Here is a 19,770-nt window from a genome sequence, read left to right on the forward strand (position 1 = left end):
CGATAATTCAAAGCCAGCAACGAAATGGACAATGGATCAGTAGCGGAACAAACTTACGCTGGAAGGAAGGACCTGAGTGGTCGAATCGCGGGAAGAAAATCAAAAATGAAGATGCCAGTGCCCGTTGGAGGATGCAAAAATTGCCTACGTCGCAATGGAACACTGGCTGGAAGAAAGAAAATTTGAAAGAAATAAAAGGAAACGAGGGATCAAGGATAGATTGGAAACGAGAAAGGAACTCACAGTGGAAGAACAGTGGATTGAATGTAAAAAATTGGAAAATCAATGAGGATAATTTGAAAAAGAGTGAAGAGAGTAGTAGAAGTTTGGAAGGTATACGAAATAAAAGTGAAAAATCGTTGGATTCTTCAGACGATAGAAAAGCTAAAGAAGAAGAGGAGATGATAAATAAATATTTAAAACACAAAACTTTGTTTGATTCCGATCCACTTCTCTTGCTGGATGAATTGGAGCATGGTTCAAAATACAAACATAAGGGTACTGGACAGTATGGTACAATGCTACATGGTCATAAAGCCCGTGATAAAATGTACGAGAGCAATCGATATATAAGTAATAGAAGAGGTAGTGAAAAAGTAGATGAATTGCCAGAAATGTTAAAACTTAAGGGCTGGAGAGAAGAGGACGAAAAAGTGAAGGCAGAGAGGGAACATAGCTCCAAAAAGATACAGTTGGAGAAACCATCAAAAGAAACAAGCGATGACAGAATAAAAACTTTATGGAGTACCAAGCAATCGGATAAAATACAGGGAAAAAATGATGGGAAACATCGAATTATAATTATTAATAAGAAGATCCTTGAACGCGGTGAAGACAAATCAATATCTTCTGAAGAAAAGAAATCAGAAAAAGATGAATCAGGAGGAGCAAGGAGTCACATGTGGAAGAGTAACATAGAACAAAAGGACCCCCAGAGAAATAGAGAAAGTAAAGAAAAAGAAGAGAACAATTTGCAAAAAGAAAAAATTGCAGCAGGAAAGACAAGAATAGAAGATTCGAGGAAACAGGAACATGGACCAAGAGGTTGGAAGATGTACAAGCCTCTGAAGGATTCAAAAGAGAAATTATCCAGTGGAGATGATTTTGAGGTAAGAAAATGGAACGCAGAAATTCCAGACGAAAACAGACATTGGAAACAGAATCTAAGACAACAGGTATTGAAAACAGAAGATGCGGGATGGTGGAAACCAAGCAGTGACCACTGGAATAATCAGGGCCTTAAACCAGCCAGTCCAGAACAACAGATGCTGGGCCTGCAGGACATAGAAAGGAACAAATATATGGAATCATTTAAAAATAGGGAACTAGAAGAAGCCAACAGGAAAAAAAATGAAGAAGAAAAGAATATCAAAACAGGAAGATGGGAATCTGAACAAATCAAAAAGCAAAGCACAGAAATAAGGCTAAAAGAGTCTGACAAAGAGAAACCGGAAATGAAGGATTTACTTCTTAAAAAATCAAAGTCAGGAATGGCTGAAAAAATGAAAATTCAAGAGCAAAGGGAGGAGAAGAATTCGGAAGAAAAGAAAGCTAAGAAGCTTGAGATTCATAAGCCTGAAGATCAGGGATGGCACCAGAAAGAAAAGCCAGATGAGACCGAGAAGAAAGAGGTTCAAGTTGAACGTGAGAAGCAGGGTTTGGGAGAGAAAGAAGTGAAGGTTGAAAAGCCTCAAAAACTCGGATGGGCCATGATAGAAAAACCAGAAGCGACTGAGAAGAAGAAGGTTCAAGTTGAAAGTGGGAAAAAGGGTTTGGGAGAGATAGAATTAAAGGAGATTGAGGTTGAGAAGCCTCAAAGACAGGGATGGGCCATGATAGGAAAGCCAGAAGAGACTGAAAAGATGGAAGTTACAGTTCAAAGTGAAAAGCAAGGGTTGGGTGAAATAAAATTGAAGGAGATTCAGGTTGAGAAACCTCACGAACTGAGATGGGCCATGAACAAAAAGCCAGAAGAGTCAGAAAAGAAGGAGGTTGAAGTTGAAAATGAGAAGCAGGGTTTGGGAGAGAAAGAAGTAAAGGTTGGAAAGCCTCAAATACTGGGATGGGGGATGAATGACACGCCAGAAGAGTCGGAGAAGAAGAAGGTTCAAGATGAAAGTGAAAGACAAGGTTTGGGAGATATAGAATTAAAGGAGATTGAGGTTGAGAAGCCTCAAGGGCAAGGATGGGCCATGATAGGCAAGCCAGAAGGGTTAGGGAAGAAGGAGGTTCAAGTTGAAGGTGAAAAGCAGGGTTTGGGAGAGAAGGAAGTGAAGGTTCAAAAGCCTCAAGGGCAGGGATGGGCCATGATAGGCAAGCCGGAAGGGTTAGGGAAGAAGGAGGTTCAAGATGAAAGTGAAAAAAAAGGTTTGGGAGATATAGAATTAAAGGAGATTGAGGTTGAGAAGCCTCAAGGGCAGGGATGGGCCATGATAGGCAAGCCAGAAGGGTTAGGGAAGAAGGAGGTTCAAGTTGAAGGTGAAAAGCAGGGTTTGGGAGAGAAGGAAGTGAAGGTTCAAAAGCCTCAAGAACAGGGATGGGCCATAAATGAAAAGCCAGAAGAGTCGGAGAAGAAGGAGGTTCAAGATGAAAGTGAAAAAAAAGGTTTGGGAGATATAGAATTAAAGGAGATTGAGGTTGAGAAGCCTCAAGGGCAGGGATGGGCCATGATAGGCAAGCCAGAAGGGTTAGAGAAGAAGGAGGTTCAAGTTGAAGGTGAAAAGCAGGGTTTGGGAGAGAAGGAAGTGAAGGTTCAAAAGCCTCAAGAACAGGGATGGGCCATAAATGAAAAGCCAGAAGAGTCGGAGAAGAAGGAGGTTCAAGATGAAAGTGAAAAAAAAGGTTTGGGAGATATAGGATTAAAGGAGATTGAGGTTGAGAAGCCTCAAGGGCAGGGATGGGCCATGATAGGCAAGCCAGAAGGGTTAGGGAAGAAGGAGGTTCAAGTTGAAGGTGAAAAGCAGGGTTTGGGAGAGAAGGAAGTGAAGGTTCAAAAGCCTCAAGAACAGGGATGGGCCATAAATGAAAGCCAGAAGAGTCGGAGAAGAAGGAGGTTCAAGATGAAGGTGAAAAAAAAGGTTTGGGAGATATAGAATTAAAGGAGATTGAGGTTGAGAAGCCTCAAGGGCAGGGATGGGCCATGATAGGCAAGCCAGAAGGGTTAGGGAAGAAGGAGGTTCAAGATGAAAGTGAAAAGCAGGGTTTGGGAGAGAAGGAAGTGAAGGTTCAAAAGCCTCAAGAACAGGGATGGGCCATAAATGAAAAGCCAGAAGAGTCGGAGAAGAAGGAGGTTCAAGATGAAAGTGAAAAAAAAGGTTGGGAGATATAGAATTAAAGGAGATTGAGGTTGAGAAGCCTCAAGGGCAGGGATGGGCCATGATAGGCAAGCCAGAAGGGTTAGGGAAGAAGGAGGTTCAAGATGAAAGTGAAAAAAAAGGTTTCGGAGATATAGAATTAAAGGAGATTGAGGTTGAGAAGCCTCAAGGACAAGGATGGGCCATGATAGGCAAGCCAGAAGGGTTAGGGAAGAAGGAGGTTCAAGTTGAAGGTGAAAAGCAGGGTTTGGGAGAGAAGGAAGTGAAGGTTCATAAGCCTCAAAAACAGGGATGGGCCATAAAAGGAAAGCCAGAGGAGTCGGAGAAGAAGGGGGTTCAAGTTGAAAGTGAGAGGAAGGGTTTGGGAGAGATAGAATTGATGGAAATTGGGGTTGAGAAGCCTCAAGAACGGGAATGGATAGAGAAGGATGTAGATGCTGGGAAAGGAAAGTTGCTGAATTCAGAAGAGAAAGAACTTAAAGTTGAAGGGTTAGAAAAGAATTTAAAGGAGGGAGGCCTCAAAATGAAGGGTTCGAAGTCTAACCAATCTGAGAAACAGAGCGTACAAATTGGAGAAGTTGGATTAGGAGATTCAAAAGAATTGAAAGTGGAAGCCAAAGATGTTGATATTAACAAAAGTATATCTAAGGATTCTGAAAAAGAGATGCTTGATCCAGAAGATCTGAAAGGAGGCAAAACGGTGCAATGGGAAGAGCAAGGACTTGAAGCAGGAATTCTAAAAGAAACTAACCCTGGAACAGAGAGCTTATGGTGGAGTCCAGAGAGAGGTTTTCTGTGGTCAAGCAATCTGCACACTACAGAAGCTGTTCCTGACGGTCTAAACGAAAAGAACCTGCCACCAGAAGATTCGGAAGGAAAAGAATCTGGGCCATGGGTTTTGGAAGCAGTCAATCCATGGGAGCATAGTGACATTAAACGTAACGAGGAACTTCAGTTACCCGAGAGTAATATGTGGCGGAAAAAAGGATGGGCAGATATTAATATTCCTGCACAGAAAGATGATAAAGAGTCTACGATATTAGGCAAGGAAGATAAAAATGATCAGTCGATGAGAAACAACAAACTTCTCCAAAAGAAACCTATTAAGATTGGATGGGCTGAAACTAGCACTGAAAGGAGCAGCAAATACAAAGAAACTGGATCTTCCATTGAGAACACATACCTTAAAGCACCAAGTGATTTACAAAAGAGCGATCTGTCGGCAACAAAAGTCATTGCAAAAAAAGAATCAAGTGAAGACATTGCAATCTCTAAAGAAAGCGGTCTAATTTTAAAAAATAGCAAAGAAGGAGAGAATCTTTCAAAACAATCTGAAAACAATGGTGAAATATGGAGAAAATTAAATAAAAATGATCAGACTTCTGATAATGGTTTAATTAAACCTGCAAATGTGAAAACCATTGCATTAGAACAAAACACGAACAAGGATGAAACCATGGTACCTGATAAGAATGTGGGACAAGTTGGAAGCTTATCAACCATCGGCAGTATTCTAACAGGAAGTCCTAGTTCTTCCCAAAGAAGCGACGTATCGTCTGATACATCTGTTGAAGCGAACGTGAAACTAGGAGACGTAAACAAAGCGATTCGTTGGAGAGGAGGTAATACAGCCGAAGCACGGTCAGCTGAGAACGTGAATAACGATGGCACGGCTGCAGCAATTACAAACGACGCGTCCACAGGTGTTGATAATCAAGATAAAATCGAGGTTTCCGATTTGCACCCGGATTTGAGCAAACCACGCGAAGCTACTCATCAGACGGTTCCACATTCTGCAGAAAATAACCAGCATCCTTTAAAAATACCTGGAGAAGAAAGTGAAATTGAAATTTTAAAACCTTCTTTTGAAGAAAATAAGCAAAAAATTGTTGCTGAAGATAAATCCGGTATCGAGAGATTATTAGATACGGGTGTAAAACAGGATAGTCTTAAAGAGAAGACGAAAGAAGAGACTTCAGCAACTGATTCAGTATCAAATCAAGGTAAAACTCTGTTAACAGCGAGCAAGTCTGGAGGAAATATCGTAGAATCTGAGAAAGTAGAGGAAGAAACACGAGAGACTGAAAAAGTTGCACACGAGAAAGATGAGAATTACAAGATTCTCGAGGATCAAAATGGAAAGAACGCTGAAAAGACCATGGAAACTGGGACGAATGAAACTGGGCAAGTTTCTTCCAAGAAGAAAGCGGAAGAACCTAAGGAAATAACGCATGGTTTAAACGAGAAAGGTAACTGGAAACAAGGTACTACCGAATTAAGTGTTAACAAAGCTGATAATAAAGTCGATCTGATTAAAAATCAGGATAAAGATTCGAGGAAGATGAACATGTGGAAACAGCTTTCATCTGCGCAAGATGTAAGTAGCAAATCAGAAGAAGAGATTACTTCAAAATCCAGTGAAACGATAAAACAAGGTTCAAAAATAGCCTCTTCAAAGGAATGGATGATTACAGATAAAAAATTACCAACTTCCAAGGAGAGACAAGTAACTAAATCAATAGAACGTAATGACAACGCCTCTAAGAGGCACGGTGCGTCATCAGTTGTAATTAATCAAGTAGCTAAAGAAGAATCGCAGGTCGAGAAAACAAGCGAGCAAAACGTAGCTGAAGATCATCTGTCTAAACAGAGTAATTCCAAAGTGATTAGTAATTTGTCATCTGAGAAAAAGGGAAGAGAGGACAAGGTAGAAGAAGAAGTGTCTCCTACCTCGAAAGTGAGCAACGTCGAGTTAAAATCAGCTTCTTCAACGAAGGACAGCGTTCCTAAATTACCTAAGGGAGATGATATTCGAGTAATTAAGGACGGACTCAGACCCGAAGAATCTGACACGCACGTTTGGAAGCAACAAAAAGACGAGAAGGAAGTTTCTCCGAATGAAAGTGAATCGATTAAACGTCTTTGGGATACGAAGAAGGCGTCTCGAGGGGATGTTAAATCCGCCGAGGGTAATAATGTCAGCGCAGAGGAGGAACAGTCATCGTTGGCATCGCACACGTTAAAACCATGGAAAAACGAACCTTGGTCGCCCGTTTTAGGTGTCAAAAGTTTGGAGGAGAATGATAAATCGTCGTGGAACAAGTTGAACGTGCCCGGGGATTCGCGCGAAACAAAATTGAACGCAAATGAAATGGCGGCGAGCAATTTGCGAATATCCGCGGGGAAGCAATTAATCGAAGACAACAAACAGGAAGTGCCTTCAATTATCAGCTCTCCGGCTGCTTTGAATACCAAAACAACTGGTAAAGCACGCCCTCCAGTCCCGAATGAGGATTCAATTGTACGATATTTGAACGAAGCAGTTGGAGCAACGCATACTAATGAATTTGAATCTCCAAGAATCGAAGGAACAATTAGAAACGGGAAACTTGACAATTGGGCACCAATACCTCTCAAAAAGCAGCAGTCAGGAATGATGAGCGATAAGAAAGACATAGAAATTGAAAAAGAGGAAACGAAAGAGTCTTCAAAGAGTGAGGATATAGTTAAGGACGACAAAGTTAAGAATTGGGCACCTATACCTCTGACAAAGCAACCTTCTTTAAACTGGAACAACAAAGAGGACATAGAAATCGAAAAACAGGAAACAAAGGGGTCTTCGAAGGACGAAGAGATAATTAGAAACGATCAAGTTAAGAAGTGGCCACCTAAACTACTCAAAAAGCAACCTTCTATAAACTGGAACAGTAAAGGGGACGTAGAACTCGAGAAACAGGGAATAAAGGCGCCTTCAAAGAACGAAGAGATAATTAGAAACGATCAGATTAAAACGTGGGCGCCTAAACCGCTCGCAAAGCCAGTATCTGTAAAAGAAACTAGCATTTTTAATGTTCCAATGGCTCAGAAATCTGAAAAGCAAATTTCCAGGGAAGAGGGTCAGAAGTTGGTCAGCGATGAACTCAGCGACGAGGATTGGAACACTGGAATCGTGGATAAACTACATCCAGCTTCGAGGAACTTTGCGAAACCACTCAGAAAGGGTGTGAATAAAAATGAATGGCCTGAATCTTGGGAGTCTCTTAAGTCGGGATCTAACAAATCTTTGGAAAATGATAGCTGGACTGAAACGGTGCACAGGATGATTAGGTCCCTTCTATGGATTATACGATCCTGGAGAATTGAAAAGACTGTTTCAGATGACTCTGATACAAAAACGTCCAATGTTGAGATCATTAAGGAGACTTCTAAGGTAAGTTTCAAGGAACTGATTTCCCTAATTTTCATTTTAATATGGAATTAAAAAATTTTGTATATAGAGTTTTTCCATTGGTGATACGTAATGGATTGTTCTTTTCTTTTTTTATTCAGGAGTCAGATGCGACTAATTTGGATGTCTATGTGGTGAAATGGGGTCTAAAGGGACCTGTTAAAGTTGTAGCTGTGAACAACATGAAACCTTCCATCATAAACAAATTATTATTGCCAAGGAAGTCGTACGAAGAAATTCGTGAATCGTATAAAAAGAATGCAATCAAAAATATTCCTGTAGCAGCATAAGATAAATATCCAGTTTGCAATTAAATTTGCAACCTTCCTATCACAAAATTATGTAAAATTATCGTAAAAGATTATTGAATTTGTTAATTTTTAATAAGATTTGCGAATTTACTTATCAGCTAAATACTTAAATAATCGTGTTATTTGATATTTTTAATACTTAATCTTATAATATTATAAATTATTCAATTAAGAGGTATGTCTATTATAAAGATAGACATTGTCTTGTAATCTTGTTAGTTTCTTGTTAATTCAACTGACGTGTAAACACGAAAACATATATTCCCTTGTAATCATTCAACATTTTTCATTCGTTAATTAAATAATGTATCATAACGTTTCTAGCCACGACAGTGAAATTAATACCTTCCTGTGTTATAAATACTGTACTGTAAATATAAATGTATCTCGTTAATAAAAATTATCTTTAATTTGATGAAATGCATCTGTACATTTTTATCTGTGATATGAATTACATATTTCTTGTATTTCTGTCCAATGAAAGTTATTACTTTTCCCAGGATATAGAAACAATTATATTATTTGTTGCTCCGAACAATTTTTAAAAAAGTATCTTCCCACTAAATCACCCTCGATTATCAGAAGCAGAGCGAATAAATAAGCTCGAAAGAAAAAGAACAGGCGATGAAACGATTACGGGGCAGGAAATGAGCAAATGCGAGGCTGATTGTTGTTCAAAGACATGTTTGGCGCGAATCAATTTCGGATCAGCAGTTTTGTGACTGGTGACTGTATGCATTTCCTGTTTCTATGAGTTCCATTGGACGAACGGGAAAATGACTGCCTGGCATATTTGCATATCTCCGTACAGAATCGCTATAAACCAATAAACGTATTAGTTTAGTGGAAAATATAAACAAACGTCTTTTTAGTAGATGATGCTATTTGACGCGATGCACTTTTCATTTTACCTCACAAACGAAAATTGAAATACCTATTTTTCACTAATTTCAAATCTGATTAATAATTTCGTGAATTCGATGTGTTCAGCAAACACGAACCACGTTTAACGATAAAACTGTTCACGTTTCACTATATTGCAGCAAGATTACACACGAGTACCTAAGCGAACCAACTTGCGTCCATTCCATTTCTCACAAATACCGCCTTGAACTTTGGAAATAATACAACTTGGAAAGTTGAATTCACATAGAACGAAACGTGACGTTTACCCAGACACCTTACTATAAGTGGCGCAACAAACTCTAAAACTTTCATCGATTTTTCGATCAACCCTCAAAGAATATTCGTCCATTCTGCCGTACCGTTTAACCCACCGACGGTTCTCCAGGTTCTTTCTTCTTAGCGCGAAAGTGTGTCAAAGATGTGCGCTGAATACGGACAATACAGCATCGAGAACAATGCCGAGGGGCGTTATTACTGAAACGTTCCTCAAATCGGATGTTAGGCGCAAAGATTACGACGGGAAAGCGGACTAGAACGGCCTCGTTCTCAAAGAAGATATCCGTTCGCTGCCGGTTCCATCAACGTGCACCGCGGCCACCACTCTCTTTCGACGGCAAGAAGGGTTGGCTAACGGTGAGCAAAGGGGTGAGACGACGTTAAAACCACAGATATGGCCTCCTTCGAGAAAAGTGGCCACCGGTTCGCACACGTTCAACCTTAAAGAGGACATTACGGTAAACGCTCAGCCGCGTCCCTGACGGATGACCCGAAAAACAGGAAGGTCCGAGGGTTGCCATCCCTCTGCCGTCGCTTGACTCGCGTCGCGAAACTTTCTTTATGGCTTTCCAGGTTGGTACAACTTCATCAGAAGCAGTTCGCTACGCCCGCGGGGATCAGAAGCAACACGGAACTTTGCGGTTCGTTACTCCCCGCATTCGTGGCCCGAAACGTTTAGCCACGGAATGACTTCTCCTCGATGATAATTTATTCGGTTATTTCATTTTTCTTTTTTGTACAGCTTTTTTAATATATTAGAGTTTGAAAAGAATGAATAAATTTCGCAATAAGTTGTTGCAAGGATTGTTTTCATATTACGCAACACGCATATCCGTCTCGTTCCGTCTGCAATTTCCTGTCGTTGTAATTAAAAGTTAACGTTTGGTAGGCGGGTACGTGACACGGGAACGCGTTCTTTTTGGATAAAACCGGTAATTTATGGATACACGTCCACGACACAGCGATCCAACTTTTTGCTGGTGCCAGCCGTTTTTACCGGCCACGCGATAATGGCCAGCCGTGCAATTTGCATAAACCTTTCGCGAACGAGAAATTTCGTTTGTCATTCGTGTGAAAACTCACCTCGAAATCCGTGAAGGCTTTGTACGTGAGAATTAGACAGCCACCGAAGAACAGACAGGTGGCCAAATTTCTGGTGTCGGCCAAAGAGGCGACCAGAGGAACGGATCCCATTTGCCAGTCGTGTGACAACGTCGCTGGACAAAGCAGCAACCAGCAATTCAAAGCCGCAAGGTAACAGAACGTCAATAATCTGGAACAAAAGAAAAATTGAAACGCTTATTAGCGATGGGTGATGTGGAGGGTGGACTGTGTAAATAAGAATACCTAAAAATTTCTGGTATTATGGAATTTGTAAAAATGCTTCGTGAGATAAGAATATCTTGTATAAGAAAAATTTACGTTGCGCAATTTTTGCGAAATAATCGCATTTTACCAGCGTGCTTGTCGATGCTATGCCCCTGGCACGTAAAGCTTATTACCATCCAAAAGCGTCAATCATGTGTCACAGAAGTGCTCGGTCGAACGTGTCAAATCCAGATGCGTCGAGGCTTGTTAAATAACAAATTTCACCTTGTGTTTTTTTTTTTCGATCAATGTGATCACGAAAATAATGCATGTTTTATGCGATCAGACAGTTGACGTTAAATTACGGGCTACGTCAATTACAGAAAACGCCAAGTAATTTCTCAACGTTACGCACGGTCTATTAATTACACCAAATTGAAGCATTACATTAATAAGTGAAATGATATACTAAACGTGCAAGTCGTCGCAAATGAACACTTCGTACTTCGTTTAATCAACTGAACGAGTTGTTTTCGATGAGGATTCCGTGTCAAACATATTATATCTCGATTACCATAATTGATTTCAAACGATATTTTAAATCAATTATTATCAGCACTTTGATCACTCGAAATTTATACTACATATTTCGTTTCCTAAAAGCACTCTAGATTTAGATTTTCTAAAAAACAAAATTGAATCTTAGAGTCAATTAAAGTCCCTTTCTTTCTTCCCTTTTTCTAGACGCCATCACGTTCTCCTTGTCATTTTTTCTCTCTTATTTTTCCCGCGAAAATTGGTCGACGATACTTCGAGCGGGAACGGCGTGTTCACGCGGCTGGTATTGTTCGAGCAGAGGGGATGATGGTGAAGAGGTCGAACGACGCCGGCTGAAGAGGCACCCTCCAATGCTGACGTGGGGCTTCCATTTTCCTGCTATCAGCATCTACCGATATAATCACCGATATAATGCCTGGCCGTTCTATGGCAAGCATCTCAGCCATCTTCGAGGAGGATGGCCCCGTGTATCGTCGCGCCTACGAGCGGCTTACTCGGCAGCTCCATTGTTTGCCGCATAAGCGGAGAGGCACACAGCAAGACCGGCATAACCCGCTATTAAATATTCACATCGTTCCCCAGTGAGTGTTAATCCTGCTGCCGTATGATCCTTCTTAATTGTCGTTGGCGCCGGTATGTGGCGTGCGTGGTGTTTCAGAGCTTCTAGAAATTGTATACGGCGACGTACGAATGATGGTACAAACGCAAATAAAGTAACCTCTATTGCAAATTTAAATGAAAAACGTAGACGTTCAACACGAAGCTTTGCTTTCGATTAATTAACCTGAAATATTAATTAAGACCATGTTTCCACCGTGAAACAATTATTGTAATTTGAAAAAATTCGACACACTGTTTCCAAATGAGGCCGGGTAGTTAAACATTTCTTCATTTAACGTGCTTCCTTTTAAATAACGAGCTTCGCGTGTGTTCCTCTCGTAACAATTTCGTATAATAAATCAAGTAATGTGCGCATTTCATTTGGCTTTATGACTGACTACATCAAAATTCTGAGGAACATAATTATCTGCGTTAATGAAGAACCGACGGACAGAATGAAAGAGGGAGAGAGAGAGAGAGAGAGAGAAAGTGAGACGACGACGGGACAACTGAAAAATATAAATATAACAAGCGCAAAGTGGCATTGTTTCACTTCTAGTTTTACCTCCTAGCGTACGTAAAGAGCAATGCGAAACATTCCTCGTTTTCATCACATACTGCCTACCGTTGGTTCAACAATAGAGCGTCGCCGGATTTGTTTTAAAAGAGCCTTACTCTGGATTATTAACACCCTACAGCCGAGTGCTTCGCGTTGCTTTTCATTGAAAGGGAAATAGTCGTGGCACAGAAACGCACGCTACCTACCGCTCATCATTTTTGCATCGCAAGCACAATGCCAGACTTAATTAAACGCGTTATGCCGTTACGAGTACACTTAACTACGATAATTCCTTGTGATTACGGTTCGAGCTGCGTTCACACGCACAGAGACAAGAGGGTAATTTATTCTCAGCGATGTTGTCGCATAATTTATAATCCCGGCCCCAAAGCTGAATCACCGCTTCGTCGCTTCTCTTAATAAGCTGAAAATGTGTCCATCGACGTCCAATCTTTCCTTCGTATCGGTACCATCAAATTTTCCTATGCGTCATTTAAAAAACCATGACACTCCATGGGAGACAAGTTCGTCCCCGGAGCGTCATAGGTTTTTCTCTGAAGATGCTGATCATCGCGTTGGTCGCGGTTGAAAGTCCGAGACCACGCTCGGAACGAGTTGCCGAACAGAAACGACTGTACGCAGCAGTGCCATTATGTGCATAGAGAAGGTGACGGGTTCAGAGGGCGAAGGATATGGGATAAGGTAGATGGGATAGGTACGTGGTAATCCCGAACTGCATTGCGGTATACTCCACTTCTCACTGAGTAAAGATGACCTTCCGACTCAGCTTCCGTCATGGTAAACTGATCCGAGCATCCCCGGGTACAATGTGTCTTGTGTTTGCCCTTTCGTGACTGGATTTCCCGACACGAAGCCCCTTGATTTCCAGTGTTCCATATTCCAGTTAATCCCTCCGCTGAATCCCCTTGTTTCAAGATTCAACGATACAGTGATACGCTTCATCCTCTTAGACACCATTGAAACTTCAACACCGAGCAGAACCGATACGTGATTTATCGAACGGTGTTACGTTCGATTATTCCTGGTCGGAATATAAAACTGTCAAATTCGAGACGTTCAACTGGATTTTGTTAGCTTCGGCGAAGGATAAAGTTAGATGGACGTTGTTAAAATTAACTTTCGAACGTCTCTTGGTACAGACGTTTTCTGTCGAAGACGAGATGGAATCGATAAATGTAATTTATTAATCGAGTTTATGAAATACGTATCTCAATTGCAGACTGTCATACAGTGAGAGGCAAAAGTGAGTAGACACTGCTCAAAAAAGAACACCTCGGTTAAAATTGGACTAAATAACTTAAGCTTTTTTGAGAAGCTATAAAAATTAATTCACTAAAATATGTATTTTCATCGTTTGAAATCGTGAAAAAAAATAGTGAATGGTAATTTTTCAACTTCTTTATGTAAGTCTATAATGAAAATTTAAAATATGTCTTTCGTAGATTCAGATAAGTTATGTGTACGCTGGAAATTTCGTCGAGATCAGTCAAGGCATTTAAAAGTTATAAGTAATTAAAATTTCGGAAATTTTAAGTTATTTAGTCGAATTTTAACCGAGGTATTCTATTTTGAACAGTGTCTATTCACTTTTGCCTCTCACTGTATATGAAAAAATTATTTGTAAAATGAGTATTTGATTTTGTACTAAATTGTAGGATGTTTCTTCATAAATTAAGAGCGGAATATTTCTGTTATTTGTATGATATTCGTTTTAAGAGCAACTTATATTTTACTCCAGTTCGGTTGTAATGCTTTAACAATGCGGTCGTTTTTGAAATATTTCATTTCTCAGCTCATACTAAACCGCAATGCTATATATTACCAACAATGGCACGGAAACAGGTTACGTATAGAGCAACAACGCGAGCAAGGATTTAGAAGGAACACGACTGTTTACACTGGTTAAAGAATTTTCGACGCAAACATCGCATGCAGCCGGGGAAAATACCGCCGGATTATTTTCTTCCGGCAAAGATTAATATTTAAAGGCTTCCAACATGGAAACGCTCCAGAGCTGCGTTACCCGTTCCCCAAAATCCTTGTGTCTACACTTCGAAAGTATTCTGGCACGTTTCGCGTTTCAGAATTTCATTATACGTTCTGCTCTGTCCTTGTGTAAGAAAATGAAAAATAAATTAACGAAATAGCTTGATCGATCGATGGTACTTGCATCTCTTAAATTAATTCAACAATTTAACCAGCTTCAAGATTATTACAGCATCAGAAAGTTAGTCATGCGAACTACATATTTCATAATACACGTTTATTGAAAATGAAATGAATAGTTTCATAGAAATTTCATATATTTATGAACATTCCTTCGTATTGTACATTTTCCTTTTCTAAAATTTCCCTGCTGCACATATCAGAGACATAAAAGAATTTTTAATTAAAAACAAAATTATTCGTACATTTTTGAAATTTCCTTTCACAACCATAATATTAAAAGTCAGAATAATATAAATTGTGAAAAAAAAAATTGCAAATAAGATGTTTCATAAACGCAACAGTAGCGTCTAATGAGTTAATTAATGCTGATTGATGTTCCTTAAAAAGAAAAGAAACAAATTTTAAAAAACGTGGAATCAGGCAGAAGAACCGCAAGAAACAATAACAATAATATATTCCATTCAACGGTTGACGTTCATTTTTCTGTCGTATCATTTTTCTCGGCACCCGGTACACTTTTATTTTGCTGACATGATTAATGGCTGTGGCCGGCTTAAGAAGCGTACACTCGAGATCTAGGAAGAAAAGCTGACCCGAAACGTCAAAATAATAATTCGACGCATACATCAACCGCTCACGGCACGTACTGTTACGTGAAAGAGCTCGCTGAACGTTATTCCACCGAGGGGTGGACAATTTTACAATTCCAGTCTGACGTATATAGGGGAACGGACCGCGATTTTTGCGAATACGTGTACAAACCAACCGGATATTGCCGCGAACGCACGACGAATACCCGGGGATTTATAGGCTTTTACTCGTTATTTGGAACGGATGCATATTGTTGCACTCGTTTCGCGCGTCCTATGAATCAAACGCGCGAAAAATAGTGAACAGACGACGGGACGGTGCAAACGTATCGTTAGGGAATCCGCCAGGAGAAATTGATTTATCGAGCATGGATGTCTTAACTTTGACGAGGGTGCGGGGAAAAGTTGGGAAAGTTAGCACGGTTGACCTTTGAACAAGGTGGGTAAATCGATATCATCGAAACTAAACAGGGGGGAAAAAAATATTTTCATCGACAACGAAACATGCTATCTTCGTCATATTTCTATATTAAAATATTCCATTTATTTCGTAAAATTAAAAGCTAGCAGAAAATTTACACCTCCCCGGATGAAATGAAGTTATAATTTAAATTCCTGCAATACCTAGCCGGGTACGATTTGCATTTTCCAACAAATATTTCAACGTCTGCTAGCGAACGTAAAACGGAGGATGAGAAAAAAAAGAAGAATAAATAGAAGGTACGCGACACGTGTCTCTAGAATTTAATTTACCCGGCACTTGAATTGCGCCACCGGTGAAGATTTCATTTGATAAAGTATTTCTTTCGCGTGACTGCGAAAGAATTAAATTCTCTAACGACCCTTAAAGTCAGCATTCAATGAAAACATGTATGTATAAACGTATTAGAATATCAAATCATTTTATAGAAATCTATTATTCGTTCATTTCTTACACTTTCCAAGGAACGATGAGGAATAGAAAGTTTCTGAATGAAGTGAATTTATTAAAAATTCGGCCGAAGCAATAAAATGAAAGTTCCATAGTTTCCGTGATGCGTTGAAATTGGTTCGGTAACTGGCCGGTCCAACGAGAAATTGTTAATCCACTTTAGCTGGACCATTATACGTAAAGACAGGGTTACTAAAAGCTTGCGAAACTTTTGCCATTCGGGCGCACAATGGCCGATACAGCATGCAAACTTCGCGTTCACGCAAAACAAAAGAACACCCTGGACAACCTGGACTGATATTTACCCATCAGCCGCGTTGTACGCTTCCTGTGTGTGACATTTCATCTTTTTTTATTCTTTTTTTTTTAAAGAACTTAGCTACGTTTCGTTCTCTATCTTTATGGCAGTTAAAGTCGATTGCCGTTCAGGGAATAAGAGTACGATCCATGGAGCTATAGTGAGGTTCTAACAGGTAGCTTTATATTGCGGATTCCTTTGAAATTCGAATACAAATCGTCGAACGGGACACGTACGCGTATTACGAACGTATATTTCGACATTTACGATCGCGAAATTTGAACGATGAGCTCTGTCATCCAACCGAGACACATATCGGTATGTTACGAGACTTTATCACCCGGGATATTAGTATTCAAACAGTTGTACCATTTCGTACCTTTTATATATTCCCGGAAGGATTTGTTCAACGTTTAACGGATTATAGTAAAGCATCACGGATAACAGACGAATCGTTGGGAAATATTAGTTTTAGCGAAGGTAGAGAATAATATTCTTGAGAATCGTGGAGAACTTCTGCTTGGAATACGAATATCAGCTCGTTCGGTGCAACGATTTCCTCGCAATATGCTATCCAGGATTTCCTGAAATTTTATGCACTATGATAGCGTATAAGAAGGGAATTTAATTTCGAACGGTATACTAGATTTAAATTCCAGGATCTTCCGAGTCCCTGTTTCGCCACTTTGAATCGGAGACGCCAGTTCTATCCGCTTAATCGTCACATCTTAGTGTTATTATTATTATTATTATATCCTACGACGATTATAAATGATAGATGGAGTTAACTGGCGTTTTCGAACAGGAAACTCCGAAAAGAGCCCGCGGCTAAAGAGCTAATTGACGCAATAAACTTCCAGTCATCGTCCCGGCCGCTGTTCCGTCGTTCGCGTCTAAAAGCTTTGATCGTCGTCGAAAAGCGAGCTTTTGAATTCGTACGAAAGCAATTTCCCTGAAATCGTCGGAGGCGCGTGATAGTGTCGAGATCGATTCGTTCAAGGTGTTTCTAAGGAGCCGTTAGACGATTTGGAAGTAAGATTAATCCCGCGCATAATATATTGTGTTGCCGGCCGGCGGACACGCGAACGATAGTCATTTTTCAGTGAGAAATTAGTCACGTACGTGTTTCGATACAATCTATTCCTCTTGTTTTTTTTTTTCTTTTCTTCCTCTTTGTTCCGTCCGTTTCAACGATGACGAGACGACTCGTGCAAGTAGCTCGAGCGGATTCAAACGCGTTTCGTTCGTTTAGATGGAAAAAGGTTAATGAAATTCTCGCCGAAAAAGAAAAAGGAAGGTAGCGCGAGAAAGTAAAGGCGAAATACTTTTATTCGCGATACCACGGAGATGGCGCGGCCTCGCGCGAAGGAGTATCGTGAAAAATTTCCGAAAGGAGAGAGGGATTTTTATCTTTATATGCGCTCCAAAGCTCGACCGGATGATCTCGCTTCGCGGATGAATGGAAATAGATGAACAAAGAAGCTAAGCGCAGTTACAAAGTGTCTCTTATAACGGGGCATTTCTTTTACGAGATTTTCCTGGAACCGTTAAGAAACTGATCTTATCTCCTACCTAGTCCTCTGTCTTTAAAGGGATTTTTAAAATAGATTGCTTTGTAACTGGAGGATTTCTTACAAATTCTCCAGATTTAACACGTTCATTTGATATATCACTGTAAGACTATTATAATCAATGAGAAAGATCATCGACGAACCTACAATTATCCGATACGATTAGTCAGAAGGGACTGATTGATTTCCACTGATTTAGATCAGTCTGTAGCCAAACGTTCATTAAATTTAATTACATGCTTCGTTGCTCAAAGAACTATCAGATTCGCACAGTTCACGGACACTTTGAGCAATGCTTCGAATTGTGAAAAAGACAGGAGGACTGTTTGGAAGGAGTTAAGATATATGTAACTAAATTGAAAACTGGCAAAAGGTTGTTGTGTAAGGGTGGTAGGAAGTAGGTGGGCGGGAAACGAGACGGGGTCACGAGAAGAGTGACGCGACGGGAAGAGGTCCCTGTAATGCAGGTTTATTGGCAATTAATCTTGTAGACCGGATGTGCCCGCTTCGCCGGCCACGATACACTTCCGTCTCGTCGGGCTACCGGTAAACCGAGCAGAGATGTATTGCACCGGTGCACGGAATCAAACGTATACGCGGCCCCGTTGGCCGCCTCTCGTCGTCGATCCTTTGACTCGTTCTGTCGATACCGATCCCTCTGTACAGCCACGAAAGCGTCTTTGTCTCGGCACGAAACCATTATCGAACATCGCCGATATTCTCTTGGTACCGATCAATATGATCGAACGAGTCGCAAGGTTGAAAAGCAATCGAGCTCGATGCATTAGGGAAATACGACACGAAAGAAGATTGTACTCGGTAAATGTTATCGACGTCACGAATTCGGTAGAACAGTATTATTTCTACGAATGGTTTTGCCTGCTTACGCTACCGTCGACTTCCTGAAGAGACTTAAAACGTCTACTGAAAGGAAAACTGCTGGTTTGACATCGACGGAAGAGCTGAATGTTGGTTTGCATTCAAGAAACGAGGACACTCGATTGAAAAATTATTAGAATACGCGGGTGAAGTTCCTTTTAGCACCCCCTTTCAATTGACTTTAAAATCATCAGGCAAACTTCTCATGCATAATAGGGTCACGTGGGTAAGTCACGTGGCGCGGAAATTCTTGGTTCATGAAAAATTGCCACCATCTTACTCTGCTAGTTTACCGTCGTAATTTATGTGGATAGTTCTCAATCAGAACTCTACTAACCAATATCATCTCGCGTCTTCATTCTGCAGAATCAAAAAGAAAAACTTTTTCTCAAAAATAAAATTTCCGCGCCTCCACATTAATGTTTTTCTGACTTACAACTTATGAGAAGTTTGCCTGGTAATTTTTTAGTCATTTGGAAGGGGGTGCTAAAAGGAATTCTTATCGAATACGCAAGGAATATTGTAGCAATGTTGTACTATTAAAAATTTGTATAAGGAAAATGATTTTCTCTAATTATTTGTACGTCGATCTGGTTTCATGTGCCAGAAATTATTAGTAACATTCGTGTTCCCAAACGATAGCCAGCGGGATCAACATCATCGTTCCCCTTTAACGAACTATTCTGTCGTAGAGGTGAAAAGAGAAATGGATCGAAGCCAAGAGTGGCGTACCGAGGTGTTGCTTGCAACTCGACGTCGAACCACCCTGCCAGCCACCCCTTCTTATTTTCTCTGTATCGCGCAACATGCCTGCCATCAACCCCTTTTGCACTTCGAGAGCAGAGAGTTTGCTTCGTTCGTCGTTAATGACCGCGTTCGTATTAATTTGACCCTCCCTCCCGTCGCTTTTAATTGAACGTGCACGCGAGCATCGAGTCTCCTCCGGGACGCTAAGAGAAGAATAATTACTGGCGAGCCGAGGGACGATAAACGTCTGCCTTGCTTAGACTCAAGATCCTTGGAACAAATGTTGAAAAACGATCCATTCCACCCTCGCGACAACCGGAAACGTCTCGTATTTTTCTTTGTTGGGTGTCAATTTAATTCCGAGAACAATTAGATCTTTTTATAAAAGGATCGACTATGTTTCATTTATTGTGAATGATAGAAAAAACGAGGAACCCTAAAATGACTGAGTAGATAATTTTAATCATCTGCACTCGAAAATTAGACGTCTTCGTTAATATAATA

At 40.4% G+C, this 19,770-nt stretch overlaps 1 protein-coding gene across 2 annotated transcripts in view; it reads right to left on the bottom strand.

The window, feature by feature from the left end:
• Nucleotides 1-19,770, bottom strand: part of LOC114874744 (protein O-mannosyl-transferase TMTC1-like) — a 147,899-nt gene that overhangs the window by 32,193 nt on the left and 95,936 nt on the right. For both annotated transcript variants that reach the window (XM_029184325.2, XM_029184324.2), the window contains exon 7: nt 10,119-10,308. In XM_029184325.2, the coding sequence (XP_029040158.2) occupies nt 10,119-10,308 (190 nt within the window). The remainder of the gene's footprint in view (nt 1-10,118; nt 10,309-19,770) is intronic.

The sequence above is a fragment of the Osmia bicornis genome, chromosome 4 (assembly GCF_907164935.1).
Source record: "Osmia bicornis bicornis chromosome 4, iOsmBic2.1, whole genome shotgun sequence".
In the NCBI taxonomy this organism is placed as follows: Eukaryota; Metazoa; Arthropoda; class Insecta; order Hymenoptera; family Megachilidae; genus Osmia; species Osmia bicornis.